This window comes from Bombyx mandarina, chromosome 23 (assembly GCF_030267445.1).
Source record: "Bombyx mandarina strain Sakado chromosome 23, ASM3026744v2".
Classification (NCBI taxonomy): Eukaryota; Metazoa; Arthropoda; class Insecta; order Lepidoptera; family Bombycidae; genus Bombyx; species Bombyx mandarina.
In genome coordinates this window covers 14,928,575-14,948,711 of record NC_143229.1, presented here as the reverse complement: position 1 = coordinate 14,948,711, position 20,137 = coordinate 14,928,575, and the positions used below count along the sequence as shown (strand labels likewise).

At 42.4% G+C, this 20,137-nt stretch overlaps 2 protein-coding genes across 8 annotated transcripts in view; one reads left to right on the top strand and one right to left on the bottom strand.

The window, feature by feature from the left end:
* LOC114246591 (homeobox protein PKNOX2) overlaps positions 1 to 5,730 on the top strand; it is a 34,518-nt gene extending 28,788 nt beyond the window's left edge. For 2 of the 4 annotated variants that reach the window (XM_089737607.1, XM_089737605.1), the window contains exons 9-11: positions 8 to 143; positions 251 to 331; positions 811 to 5,730. In XM_089737607.1, coding sequence (XP_089593733.1) covers positions 8 to 143; positions 251 to 331; positions 811 to 911 — 318 coding nt within the window. In that variant the 3' untranslated portion in view covers positions 912 to 5,730. Of the gene's footprint in view, positions 1 to 7; positions 144 to 247; positions 332 to 810 lie in introns of all 4 variants that reach the window. The other 2 variants (XM_089737606.1, XM_089737604.1) reach the window with 1 other exon arrangement.
* Positions 5,731 to 6,030: 300 nt separating this feature from the next.
* dsb (scavenger receptor class B member debris buster) overlaps positions 6,031 to 20,137 on the bottom strand; it is a 65,824-nt gene continuing 51,717 nt past the window's right edge. For all 4 annotated transcript variants that reach the window (XM_089737600.1, XM_089737602.1, XM_089737601.1 and 1 more), the window contains 5 exons: positions 13,607 to 13,728; positions 12,814 to 12,948; positions 10,811 to 10,929; positions 10,115 to 10,246; positions 6,031 to 9,618 (listed from right to left, as the gene is read on the bottom strand). In XM_089737600.1, coding sequence (XP_089593726.1) covers positions 9,172 to 9,618; positions 10,115 to 10,246; positions 10,811 to 10,929; positions 12,814 to 12,948; positions 13,607 to 13,728 — 955 coding nt within the window. In that variant the 3' untranslated portion in view covers positions 6,031 to 9,171. The remainder of the gene's footprint in view (positions 9,619 to 10,114; positions 10,247 to 10,810; positions 10,930 to 12,813; positions 12,949 to 13,606; positions 13,729 to 20,137) is intronic.

The window sequence follows — 20,137 nt, the reverse complement described above, 5'->3', positions numbered from 1 at the left end:
TCTGCAGCACCCCTACCCCACGGAGGAGGAGAAGCGGTCCCTCGCGGCGCAGACCCGCCTCACGCTCCTGCAGGTCAACAACTGGTTCATCAACGCCAGACGCCGCATCCTGCAGCCCATGCTGGACTGCTCCGACAAGCCTGGTAAGTGTTGTGGGCTCCTGCACACCCGGGACCCGTCCGCTTGTGCAGATTGTACCTCGAGCGAGCGTACCTAGTGCGTGCTTATGTTTGATTTGTCATTGTTGAAGGTGGAAAGAAGAGCAGGAGTGGCTCCGGCGCGAGCAGGCGGCACTGGAGCGACGCGCTGTCCAGCCCGCAGCTCGCGGCCGGTCGGTCTCCCTTCTCTATATAACACACTCCCTGACAACAAAAAAATTGTTTTTTGTTTTTTTTTGTTGCTTAGATGTGTGGACGAGCTCACAGCCCACCTGGTTTTAAGTGGTTACTGGAGCCCATAGACATCCACAACGTAAATGTGCCACCCATCTTGAGATATAAGTTCTAAGGTCTCAAGTATAGTTACAACGGCTGCCCCACCCTTCAAACCGAAACGCATTACTGCTTCACGGCAGAAATAGGCAGGGCAGACTTAGATGATTAGTAAAACTTAGGACTAGTTAATGTAAGAACATCCGGCACCACCCATACTGATATATTGTAACTGATATATTGTAACTTTGTTCCTGGCGAAGTTGCTTACTTATCGACGGTCACCGTCTCGAAATTCTTTTCGGTATTTCTCGGAAAGTTACGAATTTTTAAAAAAAATGTGTTTAGTTGATTTGAATTGTGGATTCTACTGCCGCAGGGCTCCTGTCCTCCTCCGAGGATGAGGACCAGGACGCGGACCAGTCCGGGGACGAGCGGCCGGAGGACGGCGACGCGTACTCCGTGCACAGTATGCACTGAGGGGGCGCGAGGACCGGGGGGGGACCGGGGACCAGCGCCGTCGGTACCGACTGCAGATTTTAACCTCAGTATTAAATTATAACCTGCAGTTTTGTACTCGTGTGGAAATATCGTTGAAGTCTGCCTGATGTGGCGCTGCCCCCGGGCGACTGGCGCTTCCAGCCGTGGGAAGAAAACATTTCTAATTTGTGATAACTCGTTGCTGTTTATAATTATATTTGTAATTTTACAAGACAAGTCGGCCAGGAGCTCGTGCGCTATGCAGCTTAGAGTTCAGCGATAGTTCCACGATTCCAGCGATGTAAGGTACGTGCGTGCGTGCGAAATGCGTGCATGCATGCGGGCGTGCGTGCGTGCGTGCGGGCTCGCCGGACAATTGTCACAATGTTCTTATTAATTAATAAAATAAAAGACATTAAATAACTGATCAGTATACCGTAGTTAGTTCTAGTGTTAGTGAGTGCGGAGTCGCGCCGACACTGGCAGTGACAGTGGCAGTGCCGGCCGCGGCTCCGTGCGGCCACCGCGTATACGTAAACGATACCTCGATGTATGATGTAATATTTTAAAACTAAAAGTAAATTATTCAAAGGGAGACTCGCTTCTTTCTGTAACAAAATGAAATGTATAAATGTATGTAAAGTTTTCTGTATACGACTCTCTCCCGGCGCCGCCCGCTGCGGCCACTGGGCCACACCGTGCGGCGCCGGACCATCTTCGTTTTGTCAATTTGCGCTCTGGTTGTGATTACAATAGTCAGTTGTGTTCCCGTGGCCGCGGGCTCGCGCCGCGCGTGTGTCCATGATGTCCGCGGGCCATAGGCGCCGCGTGCGACCGGCCCAGGGCGCGACTGTCCGACGAACCGAAGTAGCAATGTAGGGCGCGCCGGCGGAACTATCGAAGATCTACACTGCGCGCTCGCATAAAAATAATAAAATACAAGAATGAGTGGGCGCTCTGTCGGTGCAGGCCGCCGCGCTTCCACTGCATCCTTACAGATAGTCATTCAGGCATACTTCATTTTATTGACCTCATCGGTGTCATGACAGTCGCGTTTGAACCGGCCGCGAGGCCTGCGTCATCCGCTAGTCGCTTATCCGATGTATCCTGTCTGTCCAGTGACATCCGCCGTGCTCCGCGCCGTGAGGTCCTTCCGCCGACCTGATACCGTTTCACATAAAATAAAAACACAACGCTTGTGCAGAACTGGTTCGGCACACGTCCACCGGACCGGCGGCCCAACGCAACGAAATAGGTTTACGAAAGTACTAAAGCAACATTAACATTCTGATGCGGGCGCGGCGCTCCCGATGCAACAGGTTGTCATGGTGTGCCAGGGGGCCACCAAGGGGACTGCCAGACTGCCAACACTACCACAGCGCGGCCACCCCGGGTGTCAGCTCTTGAACCCGGGACAGTTTGTCGCGAGTGTGGTCCGCGTGCGTCTGTTAATGTTGCCTCCGCTCCAACAGGAATGTCTATGGTGGAATCAAACACGAAACGGTTCCCCATAGATGTCGCAAATATTTTTTTTAACTACCACAGATAAAACAATACCGTCCATAGACAAGATTCAAGTATTTATTTAACGTGTACAGTGTAGGTTTTTAATATACTCAAATTGTGTATATTTTTTTCTAGCAGCCATATTAGTTATTAGTTTTGTTATACGAATGATTTAATTGAATGTTAATAATGAAGAGTGATCATAGTTTGCCGGCGCACGCGAATAGGACGGTGACTATTTATTGACACTGTCAATATTAGGGTTGTCTTGCTTGACTGTCATAAGCTATAATATCTGTTCATCATTAACATTAATTAAGTAAACTTGTTTTGTAATAATATTTCATGTGGTGCAGCCGGGCTCACGGCGTGTCTGTGCGTTCCCACTCAACCATACAACTTTATTGAATCATTGTCAGCTTTGATTGTTCATTGGCTAATGTTGTTAGTACTATAAGGCGATATTATGAATAACACCTAATTACAACATATGTACTCGTTCTGTTGAGTTGTCCGAAGTTACCTACCAGAGTTTAGAGGGACCCCCGCCCCCCCGGCAGGGGACACGCCGCGGGCCCCGCACCCCGCGTCGCACACACAGACAACTCGGTTCAAATGTTTGTATACGGAAATTAATAGTATTATCAGAATGTATACGTTTCGTTAATCTACAATTGACATTTTTATTGTAGCGGTGTGACTTGAATTGAAAATCATCGAGTATAAATGAAAATTAATCATTAAAATCGAGTCAAAATTTGGTAGGAAATTGCTTAATCAATATAAGTGACTGCGTCGTGTGTTCTGAGGCGTCCGGCACGCAACAAGTGCACAGACCTGATGTAATGCCAACTGTCAACGTGACAGTTTTGACAGATGTCACTGTCAGAATTTTTTTTCAATTTTGGCTGCAGAGCGGTTGGTTATTGAACTATTGCAACGGCAATAGACGAGTGAGTAGTTGTGATTTTCGATTCAAGTGACATCGTCGGCGATGGTAAGATTGAAATTGAAACAAAGTGATCTTATCTGCCGCGTCGATCATAAAATAATGGAATATTTTATATATATACGTATTTTCTTTTGAAAATAAAAGTAGTACAATATTTTTTATCGTGTTAACTTCGGAGGACAAAGGTTTGAGCTGAAATACATATTGAGTGAAGCGGGCTGTTGTCCAGTGACCACACCACAGGTGGAGTCATCCGCCGCCGGTGGCCGTGGGCGCTAACCGGCCCCGACTCGCGAACCTTCGAGCCACGCGCCGCCACGACAGCTGCAGTCTCGTGTTACTCTAATTGTGACAATGAACACTTACGTCCGTTCGGACAGAACTCCGATGCCCTGGGCTTTGTTGTTGTCCATTGTCACAAACTACTTCAAGTTCGAAACTAATCATTTCATGTCGCTCACTCAAACTTACGATCTCAGTGTTGAAATTACTGTCAATTTGAAAGAAAGCTCTGGGTGCTTTACGAGTAAGCTAATTGTTGTAACGCGGTGACGTAAACTTTATTTCAAGCAGACGGCCTCATAAGCCTCACGCGTGCGGCATGAAACTACCCGCCGACGACGGATATATAATGAATACGTACTGTATTTATAAGATATGTGATATTAGCAGTTTAGTGGTACCTAAAGAAACACACAACGTAAGTAAAACTTTGATTGAGACTTGTACCGCGAGCGAGAGGCAGCTGACACTGACACTGACATGTCCACAAAACGATTTTGAGATTAATTTCAAAACTGAGATTTTTCATTTAAAAAAAAGTCCTCAAACTATTGTATGAATTGATCTGTGAATTAAATATACGATTTAAAATAAAACGATATACGTAAAATGAAATGTGGTGAGAAAATAAACACTTTTTTATATATATTATAAATAAGTATTAAAAACATATATAAATATACTTTGTAATTTAAAATTTAGTAGTATTTTAAATAACTTATTCAAAACTGAATCGTTCGGAGCTGCGACCACATCCCGAGAGCTTCGAGAAGTTATGAGAGGTAACGTCAGGAACAATTAACTAGTACTCTGCCGAGTGGCACTGTCATTATTAGCCTCCATCTATATCAGTGGTTCCAAAACTTATTTTGTCTACTGCCCACTTTGAGCATAAATTATTTTTAGCGCCCCAATTTTTTCTACCTACTTAAAAAAGCTCAGTCGGTGTCTAAGAGTCCTCCTAGATGAAATTACAAATCGCCTCCCAAGCCTTTACACAACGCCCCCATTTTTTTCTGGGTCTATTACCGCACCCCGCTAGGCCTGCAGCGCCCACAAGGGGGCGTTATCGCCCACTTTGGGAAAGGCTGATCTATATTTATTTTGTGAAAAAATACTTCACTTTTAGTGAAACTTCGTATTGACCACATACAAAGTTGTCATTGCGATGTAATTAAACACGATCTTGCAGCTGCGTTGTAGTTCGCTGCTGCCCCGGGGCGACTCCCACTGCACTAGTCAACACACAAAACGGCGCCGACCCGAACGATTCAGAGAACAATGGATTGCCAACCTTCGCGTAGTTGTACACTTATGTTGTGCTTCGGTTTCACTTCTCATTTACGAGCTGTTGTTGGAAGACGGATTTTTTACTATTACTTATTACTACTTAACCCTTTAGCGCTGAGCTTATTTACACATATATTGCAGAAATAGCAAAAGGATTTTTGAAAAAAAAGTAGTTACAAAACTTTTTGTTAAAAAAAAAAACAAATATCAATGCTAAATTCACAGCAAAACAATTTTGGTTATTTATAAATGTTATTAACATAATAAGAACATTATACGTGCGTGCGTTAAAACACGTCTGTACACGTCGATACGTAATACTTGTAAAAAAACTGCGCAATAGTCGGTATTCCGACGCTAGGCACTTTATACGCATTGCTCGTCGATGTATCGACGGCTCGCGCTCTAAGGGTTAATGTGACGGTTGTCGCGCTCGGGGATGACCGTGTCTGTCAGTTTTGTGCTTTAGTGGGGTCAGCTCATCCCTTGTTGTTTGTTATTAATTGTTCGGCTTCCGACACGCAACCCCTTGCTCAAATCTAACAATTGTTACAGTTTGTTTCCTACCGAGATAAAGACACAGTGTAAAGCCATGTAAGATTATTTGTTTTTCTTTAAAAAATCCGTCATTTCTAAGAATAATAAGTATAGTCAATAAAAAAAATGTCCATTTCATAGTATACTATAATATTAAAACCGTGCTTGTTTAGTTCGTAAGGAATTTCAAGATTATACATAAATGAAACGGCATAATTTTTGCTAGTCAAAATAAAAATAATTTTTAGGCTCCGGAAGTTGTTTGATTTATTCGGATCCCGCTCGTCCGGGGACGCCAGCGCAGCGCCGGACGCTCCGGCCATTTTTTCTTTTTCCTATCTAAGCTGATGGTCTAGACTCTAGAGAGATCATATCAGTGTAACCTTAACTAGGAGCTCACGGGTCTTAGACCTGACGTTGTTGCTAACACGAACCCTGGCAAGAGCTGTGCTTCGCAGAATCTACCACCGGATCGGAAACGCGACCCACTGAAAAGATCTCAGTGGGTCGCGCTCGACTTATTGTCTTTCTAGCACCAAATCAAACAACAGATATCGTAATATCAGTATTTATTTGTTTAAGTATGCATTGTAACATTTATTACAAAATATAAGTGTCTTCTTAAAAGTACTATTTACAAAAATCGTTCCTCTAAACATTAGTTCCCTATAGCTACAGTTTATGGTCACCCTGCCTCTAACACTAGTGGAATGTATATATTAACTACATAAGAGTTTTTATCCGTAAAATATATTTAATAAAACGCGAAAAAAATACCAGAGTAAATTTTTTTTTTCAATTAAATGTACAGATTTCATATTCACTTGATTGAAAAAAAGACATGCGTCTTTCTGATGGCATTTAATTTTCGCGTTATATTAACTTTCTAGTCTTCAATTTAAAGCTTTATATGAGCTAATTATTTATTTAATGACATCATATTTAGATTCAAAGCTTAGGAATTATTCTGGATAGGTTTACTACCTTGAAGACATTTATCTTCACACAGAAGTGTATCTAGAGCTCATTCGGAATCTGTACCTAAAGTTCAGAGCCGGTGACGAATTACTTGAGTTTCCATTTTGAATCTAAATAAAACATCTTGCTTACATTCCAATAAGTGTTACGTTATATTTCGCCATTCAATTTAGCATTTTGCTTATTAATCACAATCCGTTTCACTGTTGGCTGTGTCACCACAGCACAAGGAGCTCTCCGTGTACTTATATTTCGCGTTCCACTTACGTTATATATCATAGCAAAATATTCATAGCACTCATTGAAATGTGACATTAACTAAATTCTTATAACACACGCTATATTCAATGCATCTGCGAAGTCAAAAGGTCGTATGTACGAGTCGTGTCAAGCAAAAATAAACGTTTCACTGTCAGTTGACTATATTACCAACCACTTTAGACCCGTCGAACTTTCATTCCTTCTGTTTTCAAGAAGATAAAGTATTAATAATATAGGGACCCTCGTGGACATTGGTAATGACAGGGGACATCGAGACTGCTGTTTACCGCTAACCACTTCTTACGAACTTCGCCCGAAGTAGGACGTCAATCGATGTGAAAACACTGAAATGAGATGTTCATTCCGTGGTTTTTTTTTGTTTAGATGAGTGGACGAGCTCACAGCCCACCTGGTGTTAAGTGGTTACTGGAGCCCGTAGACATCTGCAAAGTAAATGCGCCACCCACCTTGAGATATAAGTTCTAAGGTCTCAGTAAAGTTACAACGGCTGCCCTACCCTTCAGACAGAAACGCATTACTGCTTCACGGCAGAAATAGGTAAGGCGGTGGTACCTACCCGCGCGGACTCACAAGAGGTCCTACCACCAGTAAAATGGTTCCAGGTTTGATGGTACTTGGCAAAAATAACACCTGATATAAAACTATAAACGCAGTTTTCTTCCTAATAAAATCCACAGAGCCCTCTGTGTCTTCCGTTCCACGAGCTAATATTTCTTCAGAAATGTTACGTTACGTTATATAAGTGAATAATCGCACTAGAACAAGTTATAAATAGTGGTCACGACATTCAAAATGACAGCTTCCTGGGCCATGACACGTTCCTTAGAGGTCAAGTTATACTACTTAACAAAATTTTATAATCAAACATACGACCAAATACTTCTGTAATACATTTCTTTGTGTTCCCTCCGAGTCGACTCGTCGCCCGTTATATTACTTGAGCATCGGCCCCGTTGAAGCGAAGTGTTCGTCTGTATGTCACGGAATTATCTCGTGTTGTTTCTTATAAAAAGCGTTATACATACACATGGGGTATGTTAGACAAGTTTTGGGAGTGTGGCCACTTTACGTATTCACCCAACAAATTCGGGAGAACAATATTATGCGCAATTCTTTAGACAAAATACCTTGTTCTACCATAATTTTATCACCGTGAAATTCTAGCTACCCACACATTCGTAATCTGCATTATATCTGCGAGCTTCTACAATAATTACTTTTACAGTACGGGTGCTTATTGCGGTGCGGGGGTAGTTTGTTGCGGATTGGTGTTTTTTAACTCAGTTCCACCCTCTTCTTTACAAATGGATATTACTGCTAATACATTTCATAATCTACAAGAAAAGTGTAATCATATTTTTAATATTAACATTGCTTCAACGAGACCTCGTTTCAATTCTTATAATATTAAAATTAAAATATCACAATAACAATATTTATATAAAGTCAAGGGGTCGCAGTACACGGGCGTGGCAAGATACTCAAAATAATGGCTGGCGTTGCCCAATGACAGTGATACTACAAATTATTCAGTAAGACTGTCGAACAGTATGCTGTGCTGTAGAATGATATCTGCGTATTTCATTAAAAACATTTTACTTACAGATTAGATCCTTCCATTTTATTACTTCTAAATAATTATCCCTGAATAACCGCGAAGGAAATTGTAGTCGGCTTAATATAACACGCATTTAACATTTGATTTTGACCATATAGTCTGTGAGCAACCATTTCATGACATCAACAAAAAGTTTTAAGTATATTTAGGTTGCCAATTGTAACCTGATGCGTGAATTGAAATAATATTAATAATAAGTACCCTGGGCGATAGGCTTCGTGTAAAATTTGACAGCCGTTAATATCCGATGACATTTTCATAGCCATTTTTATGTAAAACAGTTATACTATTTCACATCCCGACAAGGTAATCTCATAGATTCTTTCCTTCCCTAATTATATGTAACATCTCTCTCGCATATTGCTCGTATGTACATAATATATTAAGGCTTTTATATAGACACGCGTAGGACGATTATACCGATCTCATTGTAGAGGAATGTTGGTGTATTTATAATGTTTTTGTGTAATCATTGGCAACTATTTATAACATAACTGAGCGGTAACTATTACACCATTGACTTTAAAGCGTCGATATCAAGTTCAGAGTAAAGGTGGAAGTCCTTTATATTGAAAATACGATAGAAATTGTGAAATTCAATTCGTGAGTGTTGTATCTGTGACACGATTCTCAGAACAGTATAAAATTTATGCCCAAAGAGGTTTTTGCCAGTCGCTGTGGTTTTCCGGTGCGATCCAAACATACGTCTGCAGATTATCTATAGCACACCAACATTCACTCTCACACAAATAATAAAAAAAAAAACCGGTAACTGAAAATACTGCCAACATCACACACAGTACCATTAGAAATATCTAACTATTAATTTTACTATTTTCAGACATTATAAACGTGTTGTTGGAGTTCAACAAACTTTCTCTCTCGATTTCACTGAATGTTGCTTTCACGAAATCACTTCGTTTCTTTCTCAAGTTCTCGAAGCTTCTGCTGACCTGGGTGCCGACATACACGAGCTCGTTACAGCTGGTCGTTTTGTTCAAAGGTCGATACGACGTCGGCAACAATATCGAACTACTCAGGATGATCGTGGAGCCCCTCCGGAAGGTGTCGCGGCTCACGTCTATGATTTCTAACGAGTTTTGTCCCAACACGAAGCGCTTGTACGCGCGTATGAAGATCACAGCTAACGTCAAGAGGCCTCCCGCGATCATGGAGTATGTCAGTGCCGGTCCGGCTACCGGTCCGACCGTCGTGGCCAGATATATCCAACGCCATATTGGCGTCGTCACCTCCGGTATACCCTGGAAACGGAACGAGGTTTAAGGATGTGGCGGGTAGCTGTCATACAGCACACGATATTTGACAGTTGCCTGATGCTTACGTCATTTTCAAGATTAGCCTGCATATATACAAGTTCCGATCGTCGGTCTACTGAGCAATATCACTCGCTCGGTGGAAGAACTTCCTTTTGTCGTTAAACCTCCCAAAATAGATAATTAGTAATTAGCTTCGCCATGCTCTAAACCAGTGTGTGAGGATGGTCGTCACTATTACAGCGATAGCGTCGCTACCCGCTCGGAGACACGTGGTGGAAGTTTTGGAGCTCATGCAACTTTCAAGGAGAGTGTCCCGCCCTTTAGGTGTTATTAGTTTCGTGGAAGGATTCTGTGACGTTAGGAGGGTGTCACGACCGTAAAGATACATCGGAACACACGGATTACGTTTGCAGGAAAAATAGTCAGGACAGTGGAATAATCCAGAAGTAGACACCTTCAACTAAATGTTCAGTGTACTCACTTCCTCGAGCCACATGACGGGGAAGATCATGTCAGGGAACTTGTCAATGTTGTTGACAGTGATCCCCGGAGCGCGGTCTACCTTCATGTTCAACTGGACCCGCACGAAACCCTCCAGGGGCACACCGATTCTCTGAAATGAGAGAGAAATTGACTTAAGACATTTAGATTAACAGGACGCTGTCATCGATTTTCCTTTTTTTTCCTACCTAAGCTGATAGCCTTGAGAGGCTATTTCAGCGTAACCTTAACTAGTAGGTGAGCTCACGGGGCTCAAACCTGATGACGTTGCTAACACGAACCCTACCAACAGCCGTGCTTCGCAAAATCTACCACCGGATCGGAAACGCGACCCACTGAGGAGGTCCGGCGAGAAACTTAGTGGGCTGTGTCTGTGGGTTAATTTACTCGTCGAGCCCTTTCCGAGCCCGGGTTCGACGAGAACGATGACCGGCGATTTTCCTAAAAATTGTAAACCTAATTGTATAATTAGGTTTACAATTGTATAATTGTATAATTAAAGTGGTTGAATATTTCATGACATTGAATAAATATATCAATATCCAGCGCTTGTCCTAACCTGTCAGCGAAAATTCCGTGGTCAAAACATGCTCATTATAAAGTTTGATGACATGCTTACCAATGACCCTGGATTGCCAGTGAGATATCGTATATGTAGGTAATTAAAGTCCCTTACCGGTTGGATCATGAAATATGTTTCGTGTTTCTGCTTATCAGGTTTTAGACCTTCGAACGGCTCCAGGAGTGAAGGGTCGGCATCGTAGAAATGAGGATACGACAGGTAGACTGGAGCATCTGATGGAAAAAAATGTGTCGCAATAAAACGTGACCCTAATTTGAACAGCCACATTTTGTAACACAGAACGATCATCCTTCTTAAACCCTGTTTATAAGGATGCCGCTTACCTAATCATGCAGCATGGATTTCAGAAGGTCTTGGAGCTATAAAGGGTGTCACCCATATACCGGACCGATCTTGACTAGGTACCGATTGGATGATGCAGGTGAGACGGGGGCCTTCTTATCGAGATTTGTTCGAGTTCGTCTTTCTCAAAAAGCATTGTTGCCATTGCTTTGGTGGTTTACAAATATAATATGAAGTATGCGATAATGGATTTGAAGTTGGCGCGGCCTGAAGCATAAGATTCCCGGTTTGCCCGTATCGAGCGATGTGACTGTACCGGGGTTCGAATCCCGCAGCTACTGATTTTTCCGATTGAAATATACCTAATACTTAACACAATATGTTCACGACTAATCATCCACAATGAAGGAATAAGGTCGCGTAATAAGAATCAAATCCACAAACACAGTTTGTGAGCTTGTATGGTTTTTCTTATATTTATTGCATCGATCTCGCATTCCACCTGCTATTAAATTGTTACCGGATCCGGAGTCAACGACAACATGTGTCCTAAGGTCTCAATATAGTTACAACGGCTGCCCCACCCTTCAAACCTAAACGCATTAGTGCTTGACGGCAGAAATAGGCAGGGTGGTGGTACCTACCAGCGCGAACTCACAAGAGGTCCTACCACTAGTATTTACGCAAATAATAATTATGCGGGTTTGATTTTTATTACAAGATATTATTCCTTCACCGTGGAAGTCAATCGTGAACATTTGTTAAGTACGTATTTCATTAAACACCGTTGCATCGCTAGATACGAATGCACCGGACGTCTTATCCTTTAGGCCACGACGACTTCATTAGCTCGTTCATTAGCTCTTTATCTGTCTATGTAATAAATAAATAAAAAAACCGCTAGAACATGTGCAGGAATGTCGTGTATCTGCCTCGGACTCAATTTGAGCCATTTAACAGGTACTTGTTAAATGATTAACTAAATAGCTGGTGTGACCTTCAGACCGCGAGGTCGCGACTTACAAACTTCACATCAGCAGCGTCGTGTGTGCGGCGGTCGCCGGCGCGCATGTTTGTGTGTTCGCCGAGCCTGTCTGCTTGTTAGTTACAATTAAAAATAGCAGAACTCACCCCAACAACCACAGGGTGACGACTACGTAAAATTTAGGAAAGTGTTCTATCGTTATACGATCGTGATATGGTCTTCAAACGAAATTAAAGGCTACGTGTTGTCTAAAATCCCAGGGTATGTTTGCGAAGTTCGAGGTCCATGAGATGTATAGGGGTCATCGATATTGGGTTTCATTGAAGCGTCGGGCAAAGCCTCCAAATACAAGTTTAACCCTCCATTTACCTTAATGTCGTAAAAGGCTTCTGAGGCGACGTTATTGACTTGCCTGGTAACGGATAAATATGTCTGGAAGCTTATTAATGTAACGGGCTATCACCGCTCAAAATAAGTCTCCACACATCGACGAATGTGGTAAGTGGTCCACGTACGCCTACGTTCTCGTAAGTAGTGCTAGCGATCATTGAAAGATAAACTTCAAATGGTAAAGAGAGCTCTAAGTCTCTTGAGACTAACCCATAGACCCAGCGCATCGAGTTTTTCGCCAGATCTTTTCAGTGGATCGCGATTCCGATCCGGTAGTAGATTCAGCAAAGCACTGCTCTTGCTAGGGCTATTTTTAGAAAATTTTCTCAAGAAGTGAGCTCACTTATCCGTCCGCACGAAGCTGGTATAGCCCCTTAGTCTACCAGCGAAGAGGTAGGGAAGAAAAAGGTAACAAGAGACAGGGTCGAGGGATACTCACTGTACTGACACGGACTGATGTTCTGTAGGCCTCGCGGTGGACAGTCCCCGCCGTCGCAGTAGCACTTGTTGTCCGGGTTCACAGCGGCACACTCGAACGTCGAGCTGGGCGGCGTGTACAGCCCCGTCTGGATGCCTGCTCGCATAATTAATAATGAACCATTAAAGTCACATTTTTTTTATTGCTTAGATGGGTGGACGAGTTCACAGCCCACCTGGTGTTAAGTGGTTACTGGAGTCCATTGACATCTACAAAGTAAAGCGCCACCCACCTTGAGATATAAGTTCTAAGATCTTAGTATAGTTACAACGGCTGCCCCACCCTTCAAACCGAAACGCATTACTGCTTCACGGCAGAAATAGGCAGGGCGGTGGTACTTACCCGCGTGGACTCACAAGAGGTCCTACCACCGGTCCCAAAGTAGACCTTTGTCTCCTATAAGACGAGGACAGTACCTCGGCTGGGAATAATAAATATCTTTAACAAAGCTATTGATTATCTCCCGTGTTAAAGGACTCAGGGTTATTACCTATTAGTCTGATGATGACAGCATTGCGAGCGTCGTCCTGTCAGCTGCCACTGACCCTTAGGACCTCGTTGGACTGCAAATCTTAGCGACAACCCAGGCGAGTCAATGTACTCTTCAGTGAACTTTTTTTATGAACTCTTTACTACCCAATCCATATCTTTAGTGCTGATTGTGGACCACGTAGTGAGCACATGTGGTTGGTTCGTATATATGTATAGTACAGTCCTTACGTGACTACGGTAGATAGTGGAAGTTTATACTAACCATCTTTGTATACATCCTTTCTGTATTTCAAGGGCATTATCCTGCAGAGATCCTTGTCGTAAACGTTGACTAGGTCCTCCTTAGTGACGTAGCGAGGAGGAAAGAAGGAACCCTCCGATGCACTAGAAATAATCCAATAATGAATTGGGGTCATGACACGGTATGAAGAAGTGGTGGTGAGGAAATACTTTTCTTGGAATGAAGTTTCCATATCGGTTATTCAATTCAAATTATGCTAAATGTTCTTGTTTATCAGTTACAAACAACGCAATGCCTTTAGTTTTCATAATTAAAATATTTATTAGTACTTTGTAAATACATTAATACATTAATTAGTATTTAAGTGTATAAGGAAAGACTAAGGATATTACCAAGTCATTACGAAGCGCAAGTACAAATAATCTCCTTCGCAAACAAAAAGCTCTTTGCAAAACACATAAAGGGCTTTATGATGAAAGGGAAATTATTATTGGGTTTTAGAATTTCGAGCCAGCATTTTTTGTGAAGCAGAATTTGTATATATACAAACATTTTTTTTTAAAGATAAATTACGGGTACATTAATCTTATGCAAAATTTTAAATTCCGTGCTCGATGCAACCTTAGAGTAAATGAGCCCTAGGGATCAGGAGAACACTCCCTGGGACCTGGAGGCTCCCTGGGACCTGGAGGCGGAGGCGCTCGCTGCCGATTATGCGTGGCGTTGTGACCTTCGCGACAGGGGGGAACCACGTCCCGGAGAAGGAGCAATTAGAGCGCGGAGGCTCCAATCTCGGCGGTCTGTGTTGGAGGCGTGGTCTCGCCGCTTGGCGGACCCGTCGGCCGGTCTCCGGACCGTCGAGGCGGTGCGCCCGGTCCTCGCGAAATGGGCGAACCGTGACCAAGGGCGTCTCACCTTCCGGTTGACGCAAATGCTTACCGGCCATGGGTGTTTCGGCCGGTACCTGCATCGCGTTGCCCGGAGGGAACCGACGATGGAGTGTCACCACTGTGACTGCGACGAGGACACGGTCGAGCATACGCTCGCACATTGCCCCGCATGGGTGGAGCAACGCCGTGTCCTTGTCTCGCAAATAGGACCGGACTTGTCGCTGCCGACTGTCGTGGCTACGATGCTCGGCAGCGATGAGTCCTGGAAGGCGATGCTCGACTTCTGCGAGTGCACCATCTCGCAGAAGGAGGCGGCGGAACGAGAGAGGGAGAGCTCATCCCTCTCCGCACTTATCCGTCGCCGCCGAGCCGGGGGCCGCAGAAGGGCTTTTGTCCGACTTCGGCCCCTGTAAGAGGCGAACTCCCCCCGGTGAAGGTCAAGGGGCGACCTGAGGGGGTGAGGCCGCGCGGCGCGCTACCAGCACTCTAGCGCGCTGCCATGGAGTAAATAGAGCGACCGGTCGACGGTGTATCGCGTCCCGACCCGGCAGGCTGGTTCTGGTCCAGCGGGGTATTCCGGGACACCAGCGGCACCGTCTGGGCGGCCTGACGGGCTGCCGTACCGAGACGGCCGACGTTTCAGAGCCTTCGATTCGCCTCGAAGGCTCCGTCGGCTGGGCGTCCTTGGGGTGAGCCGCGCCGTCTGGTTGTAGTGTTGACCGCGGTAACCCCCCTACCTCATCCGGGTTCTGACCTCGGAGGGGATCGGACGTCGGGTGTAAGAGTGCAGGGGAGTCGTTTAGTGGGTGGGCCCTAAAATCCTTGGTCCCGCGGTCTGCTCATAACACCATGCAGATCGTAGAGTCTCACATACCCCGCGCGCCCCTTTTGCGCGGGGACCTCGTAGGAGGTTCGGCCCTCTACCCGAAAAAAAAAAAAAAAAAAAAAGGGATCAGGAGAACATACCCACAAACTTGCAAATCTGTACTAATATATAAATCTATAGTGGTTATAACTACTGAACCCTGCATCCGATTGACTTGAAACTTGGTATCCATGTAGAAAATGCATGTACTTAATGGATAGGCTATATTTATATGAGTGTTGGACTCCCTAATAGTAATGACAATAAATAATAATGTTAATTTTAAACGCCCAGCGAAGTGGGCGAGTACGGCTAGTCATTTATAAACCTATTGTGTAAGTTAATCATTTGGTTATTTAATTATTTGTAAACACAGAAGTTACGTAAATGTCAGAGACGGTCATTAGTTTGGTAACTAAACGAAACGCAGCACGATTCCCGAGAGATGGCAGCACGATTGCTGTATCGTCGGAACTCGGTTAACTTCGTGCTACGACAGAGCCTAGCTGATGGAGGCGCGTAGACACCATCACACTTACCAACCAGCCTTCTTGAAGAGCGGTGCCCCCTAAGAACTGTCATTCGTTTTTGTTTGCTAACGTCAAGAGAAGATTTCTAAATAGTTCTAAGACAACAGACGTACTCAATATTTCTCTTAGCTCGATCACCCTATTCGTCCCTATGATGTCTGACGGTGGTGTTTATAATTTTGACAAAATTTCATTTTTTTAACATAATCATATTATTATCTTAATTGATACTAAACTACTACTTGATTCAAAATAAACAGACTCATCTAATTTATTTTTTTGAAATTCGATATTTTTCATAATAAAGTAAGATCCCAGGGCCCCCAGACGTCACGTATTTTCTGTCGAACGAAATATGGCCGATTGCGTAGTGTTAGTATGTACTAAGAACGCATGCCTAGCTGCTACCTTGCTTAGACGGCCAATTTTCAGGTATCAGGTACTCAAGGTACATAAAATCATAACCTACCTACTTCACGTATTTTCTGAAAGCTGATTTTTACGTATATTTTAGGCAATATCTTTAAAAATTAGTCGCCAATACTCCCAGACACTTTTCGTCGGCCGAATTGCTTTGCAGACGCTTTAAAGGGCCAATCATCCCCTAAATTCAATTTAATACCTCTGTGGGTCAGAGCGCGAGGGCATTATCCACGCGCATGAGACTGAGTGAGACATGTATTAGGATATATTGACTTCTCTGTCTCTCTATATCTCTTTTACAGTTGACTCATACCAATTAATTATTCATATTAAAAGAAAATCAGTTAAAAATTAAATAATCAGGTACGGCCGTACTGTCTAGCGCTTGGGGCGTCGTCAGGTTTGAGCCCCGTGAGCTCACCTACTATAGTAGAATTATTTTGTCCGTGCAGTTTGGGTCATAAAACATAGCCCGCCTAGGGCGGTGAGCATGTTGCTCGGGCGCAAAGCCATTATCGATAATAACAAATGAATCATCGAAGGCAAGTACACGGCGGCAGGGTGGTATACGAAGGGTGGTGAGACATTGTTATGTTTTGAGTCATTTGTACTTACCTGCAAATTATAGTACATTATGGCGAAGAGAAATGTGTTTTTATGCATTCGTTCTCTGAATTTCTTTAGTGACACAATGGCTACTCCTTTGTTTTGTATCAAAACGGCAGAATTTATTCAAAATCATATTTGCACGTGTTGTTATCAACAATGTGTTAAAAATTTTCACTGAAATAAGAATACATCCCGAAAAGTTACAAAGTGTTAATTTCTGCCGTTCTCGTTAACTTGCTGCGATATGTGGTGTAGTGTACGATTAGTGATTTTTTCTTTCATTTTTATCACTAACCCATAAAATGACAAAACTAAATACACTATCGATAACCCTTATCGACAACAATAATGCGCATCACTATGCCCGTCCATAAGGCTCGTGAGTGGAAGAGAGAGCGAAATACTCGCTTCATCGCTCCGATTTTTTATGACCCAAACTGCACGGACAAAATAATTCTACTATATTTTCCGCTGAAATAGCCTCTCAAGGCTATCAGCTTAGGTAAGAAAAGCGCTTGGTCATTCGTGCCCGAGCCGTAGTACAGTACGGATCTCTTTGGAACGTTGTTACACTTCTCGTGAAATATACGCAGCTCACAAAGCTCTCGTGAAGTTTTGTTTCGAAAGCCCAAACATGAGTCATCGTCAAGAAAGTAATGACAGTGCTGACGTTACACTTTTTAAAAACATTACGGAGGTTTCTCCTCCGTCATGTTTCTCCTCCGTCATATATATATATATGACGTCCCGACACCCAATAAAAAATACTAATAATAGGTAATTAGTAACTAGTGGCCCTGCAGTAGTCGAAATTCGACTATAATTAATTGAAATTATAAGTTTAAACATTAGTATGGTTCTATTGTCAAACACTATTATAATTCGATAATATAATCACAGTATTCGCCAAAATTGCAACATAGATCAATAATATTAAAGTTGTTTGTCTTTATCTTTATATTAATCTATTTTCAATTCGACCACAGACTTTAAACAATAACAAGTTTCCCAATTGGCAGTGAAAAAAGAGTAAATAGAGTATGTATGTGTTGTGTCAAATACATGGTAGTGTGTGTAATGCTTTTTTTAATGATTTAATATGTGTTTTTATGCACAATTTAAAAAAAAAAAGGCTTTCATTGGCAATTTTCGTAAAAAGGGGTACAAGTTTTTGCTTCACGTGTTAATATATAGATAATAGAAAGCGTTCGACTCCATATCATATACATGGCTTCTGAGGGTCCTGGAGTTGTATAAAGTAAATACAATTGTATGGGCCTTCATGAGGTCTTGTAAAGGACAATGGAGAGGAGAACGGTTCCTTGCTATCCTGGATGACGACACACACAGCTGCGACGAACCGATCACGATTAAGCGCGGCATATTCCAGGGCGATAGTCTGAGCCCATTGTGGTTCTGTCTAACACTAAAACCTCTCACCACGCTATTGGAGAATTTAGGGCTAGGCCACAGGTTGTGCAGGTGTGGTCAAGTGATCCCACGCTATATATGTTTATTTTTTAGATATATTTCAAAATGTAATTTATGAGATTGTATTTTTACAAAGAGAATAATTAGTAAATAATATTCCGTTACATTTTTGTCAGTAACTAGTGGTCCCGCAGTAGTCGAAATTCGACTATAATTCATTGAAATTATAAGCTTCAACATTATTATGGTCCTATTGTTGCAGATTTCGCCAAGACTACACTATAGACAAATACTCGTAATATCTATCTTCTATCTATATACTTGGTCTGGCCATAAATACTGTTACAATTAAAAATAAACAAAATATTACATTTGAATTTGGAATCTGTCATTTTTATATGATTGCTCATTGAGTTTTCTCATTTTGGCGCCAATACATCTATATCTATACTAATATTATAAAGAGGAAAGATTTGTTTGTTTGTTTGTTTCGAATAGGCTCCAAAACTACTGGACCGATTTGAAAAATTCTTTTTCCATTAGAAGCCGACATTGTCCCTGATGAACATAGGCTACTTTTTTTTATTTTTTTTTTTTGGTTTCATGTGTGTTTTAATGTTTCCGAAGCGAAGCGAGGGCGGGTCGCTAGTTGTACAATATTTTGCGATATTAAAATGAGTGGGGTGATAAAGAGAACCGAATCGCTGTGATTGCATTAATTGTAACAGTATTTATGGCCAGACTAAGCATATGTATGGGTTGGGGTGGGGTATTTTCGCATTATAGTATGTAATAAAATTTCTTTGGCTATACTATTTGTATCTGGCTGGTTTTAGTATCATTAAAAGTTTAAATTTAAATTTTAAAGAAGATAATTCCAAATTCAAATTAGGAAAATGTGTAATTTTTTTTATTTTTCGTACTGTCAAGATTAGTAAATCTAATGAAGAAATTCGATACAATTAAAAAATTTACTACAAAAAAGGTAAAAATGCAACGCAAGCCGCGAAAAAAATTTACGATGCTTAAGGACCTAGTGCAGTGTCTGTGACAGTAGCACAAATTTGGTTTAAGCGTTTTCAATCCAGAAATTTTTATCTCAAATATGCACGTCGCTCTGGTCGCCCTATTACGGATAAAATGGTTGCCATTTTTGAAAAAGTGGAGCAAGATCGGCATATCAGTAGTTACGATGTAGCTGAAGAACTGGGAATTGACCACAAATCAGTTTTGGTGCATTTGAAAAAACTGGGTACACAAAAAAGCTCGATATTTGGGTACCTCACGAGCTCACTGAAAGAAACCTAATGAATCGTGTACTCATTTGTGATTCTTTATTACGACGTATTAAGTCGAACCATTTTTGAAGAAGCTGATAACTGGTGATGAAAAGTGGATCACGCACGACAAGAACGTGCGAAAAAGGTCGTGTTCAAAGACCAGTCAGGCTTCACAGACTGTGGTGAAACCCGGGTTAACTTGCAAAAATTGGAAGGGCATTATTCATTATGAGCTGTTACCCCCAGGCAGGATCATCGATTCTAAACTCTACAGCGAATAACTGATCAGATTAAAGTAAGAAATTCAGAGAAAGCGGCCAGAATTAATCAACAGAAGGGGTGTGATTTTTCATCATGATAACTCTAGACTTCGCACATCTTTAGCCACTCAGCTAAAATGAAGAGAGTTTGGCTGGGAGGTGGTAATGCATCCGCCGTATAGTCCTGACCTTGCACCTTCAGTTTTCCACCTGTTTTGGTCTCCTCAGAATTCTTTAGGCAGTGTCAGGTTAATATCACGAGAG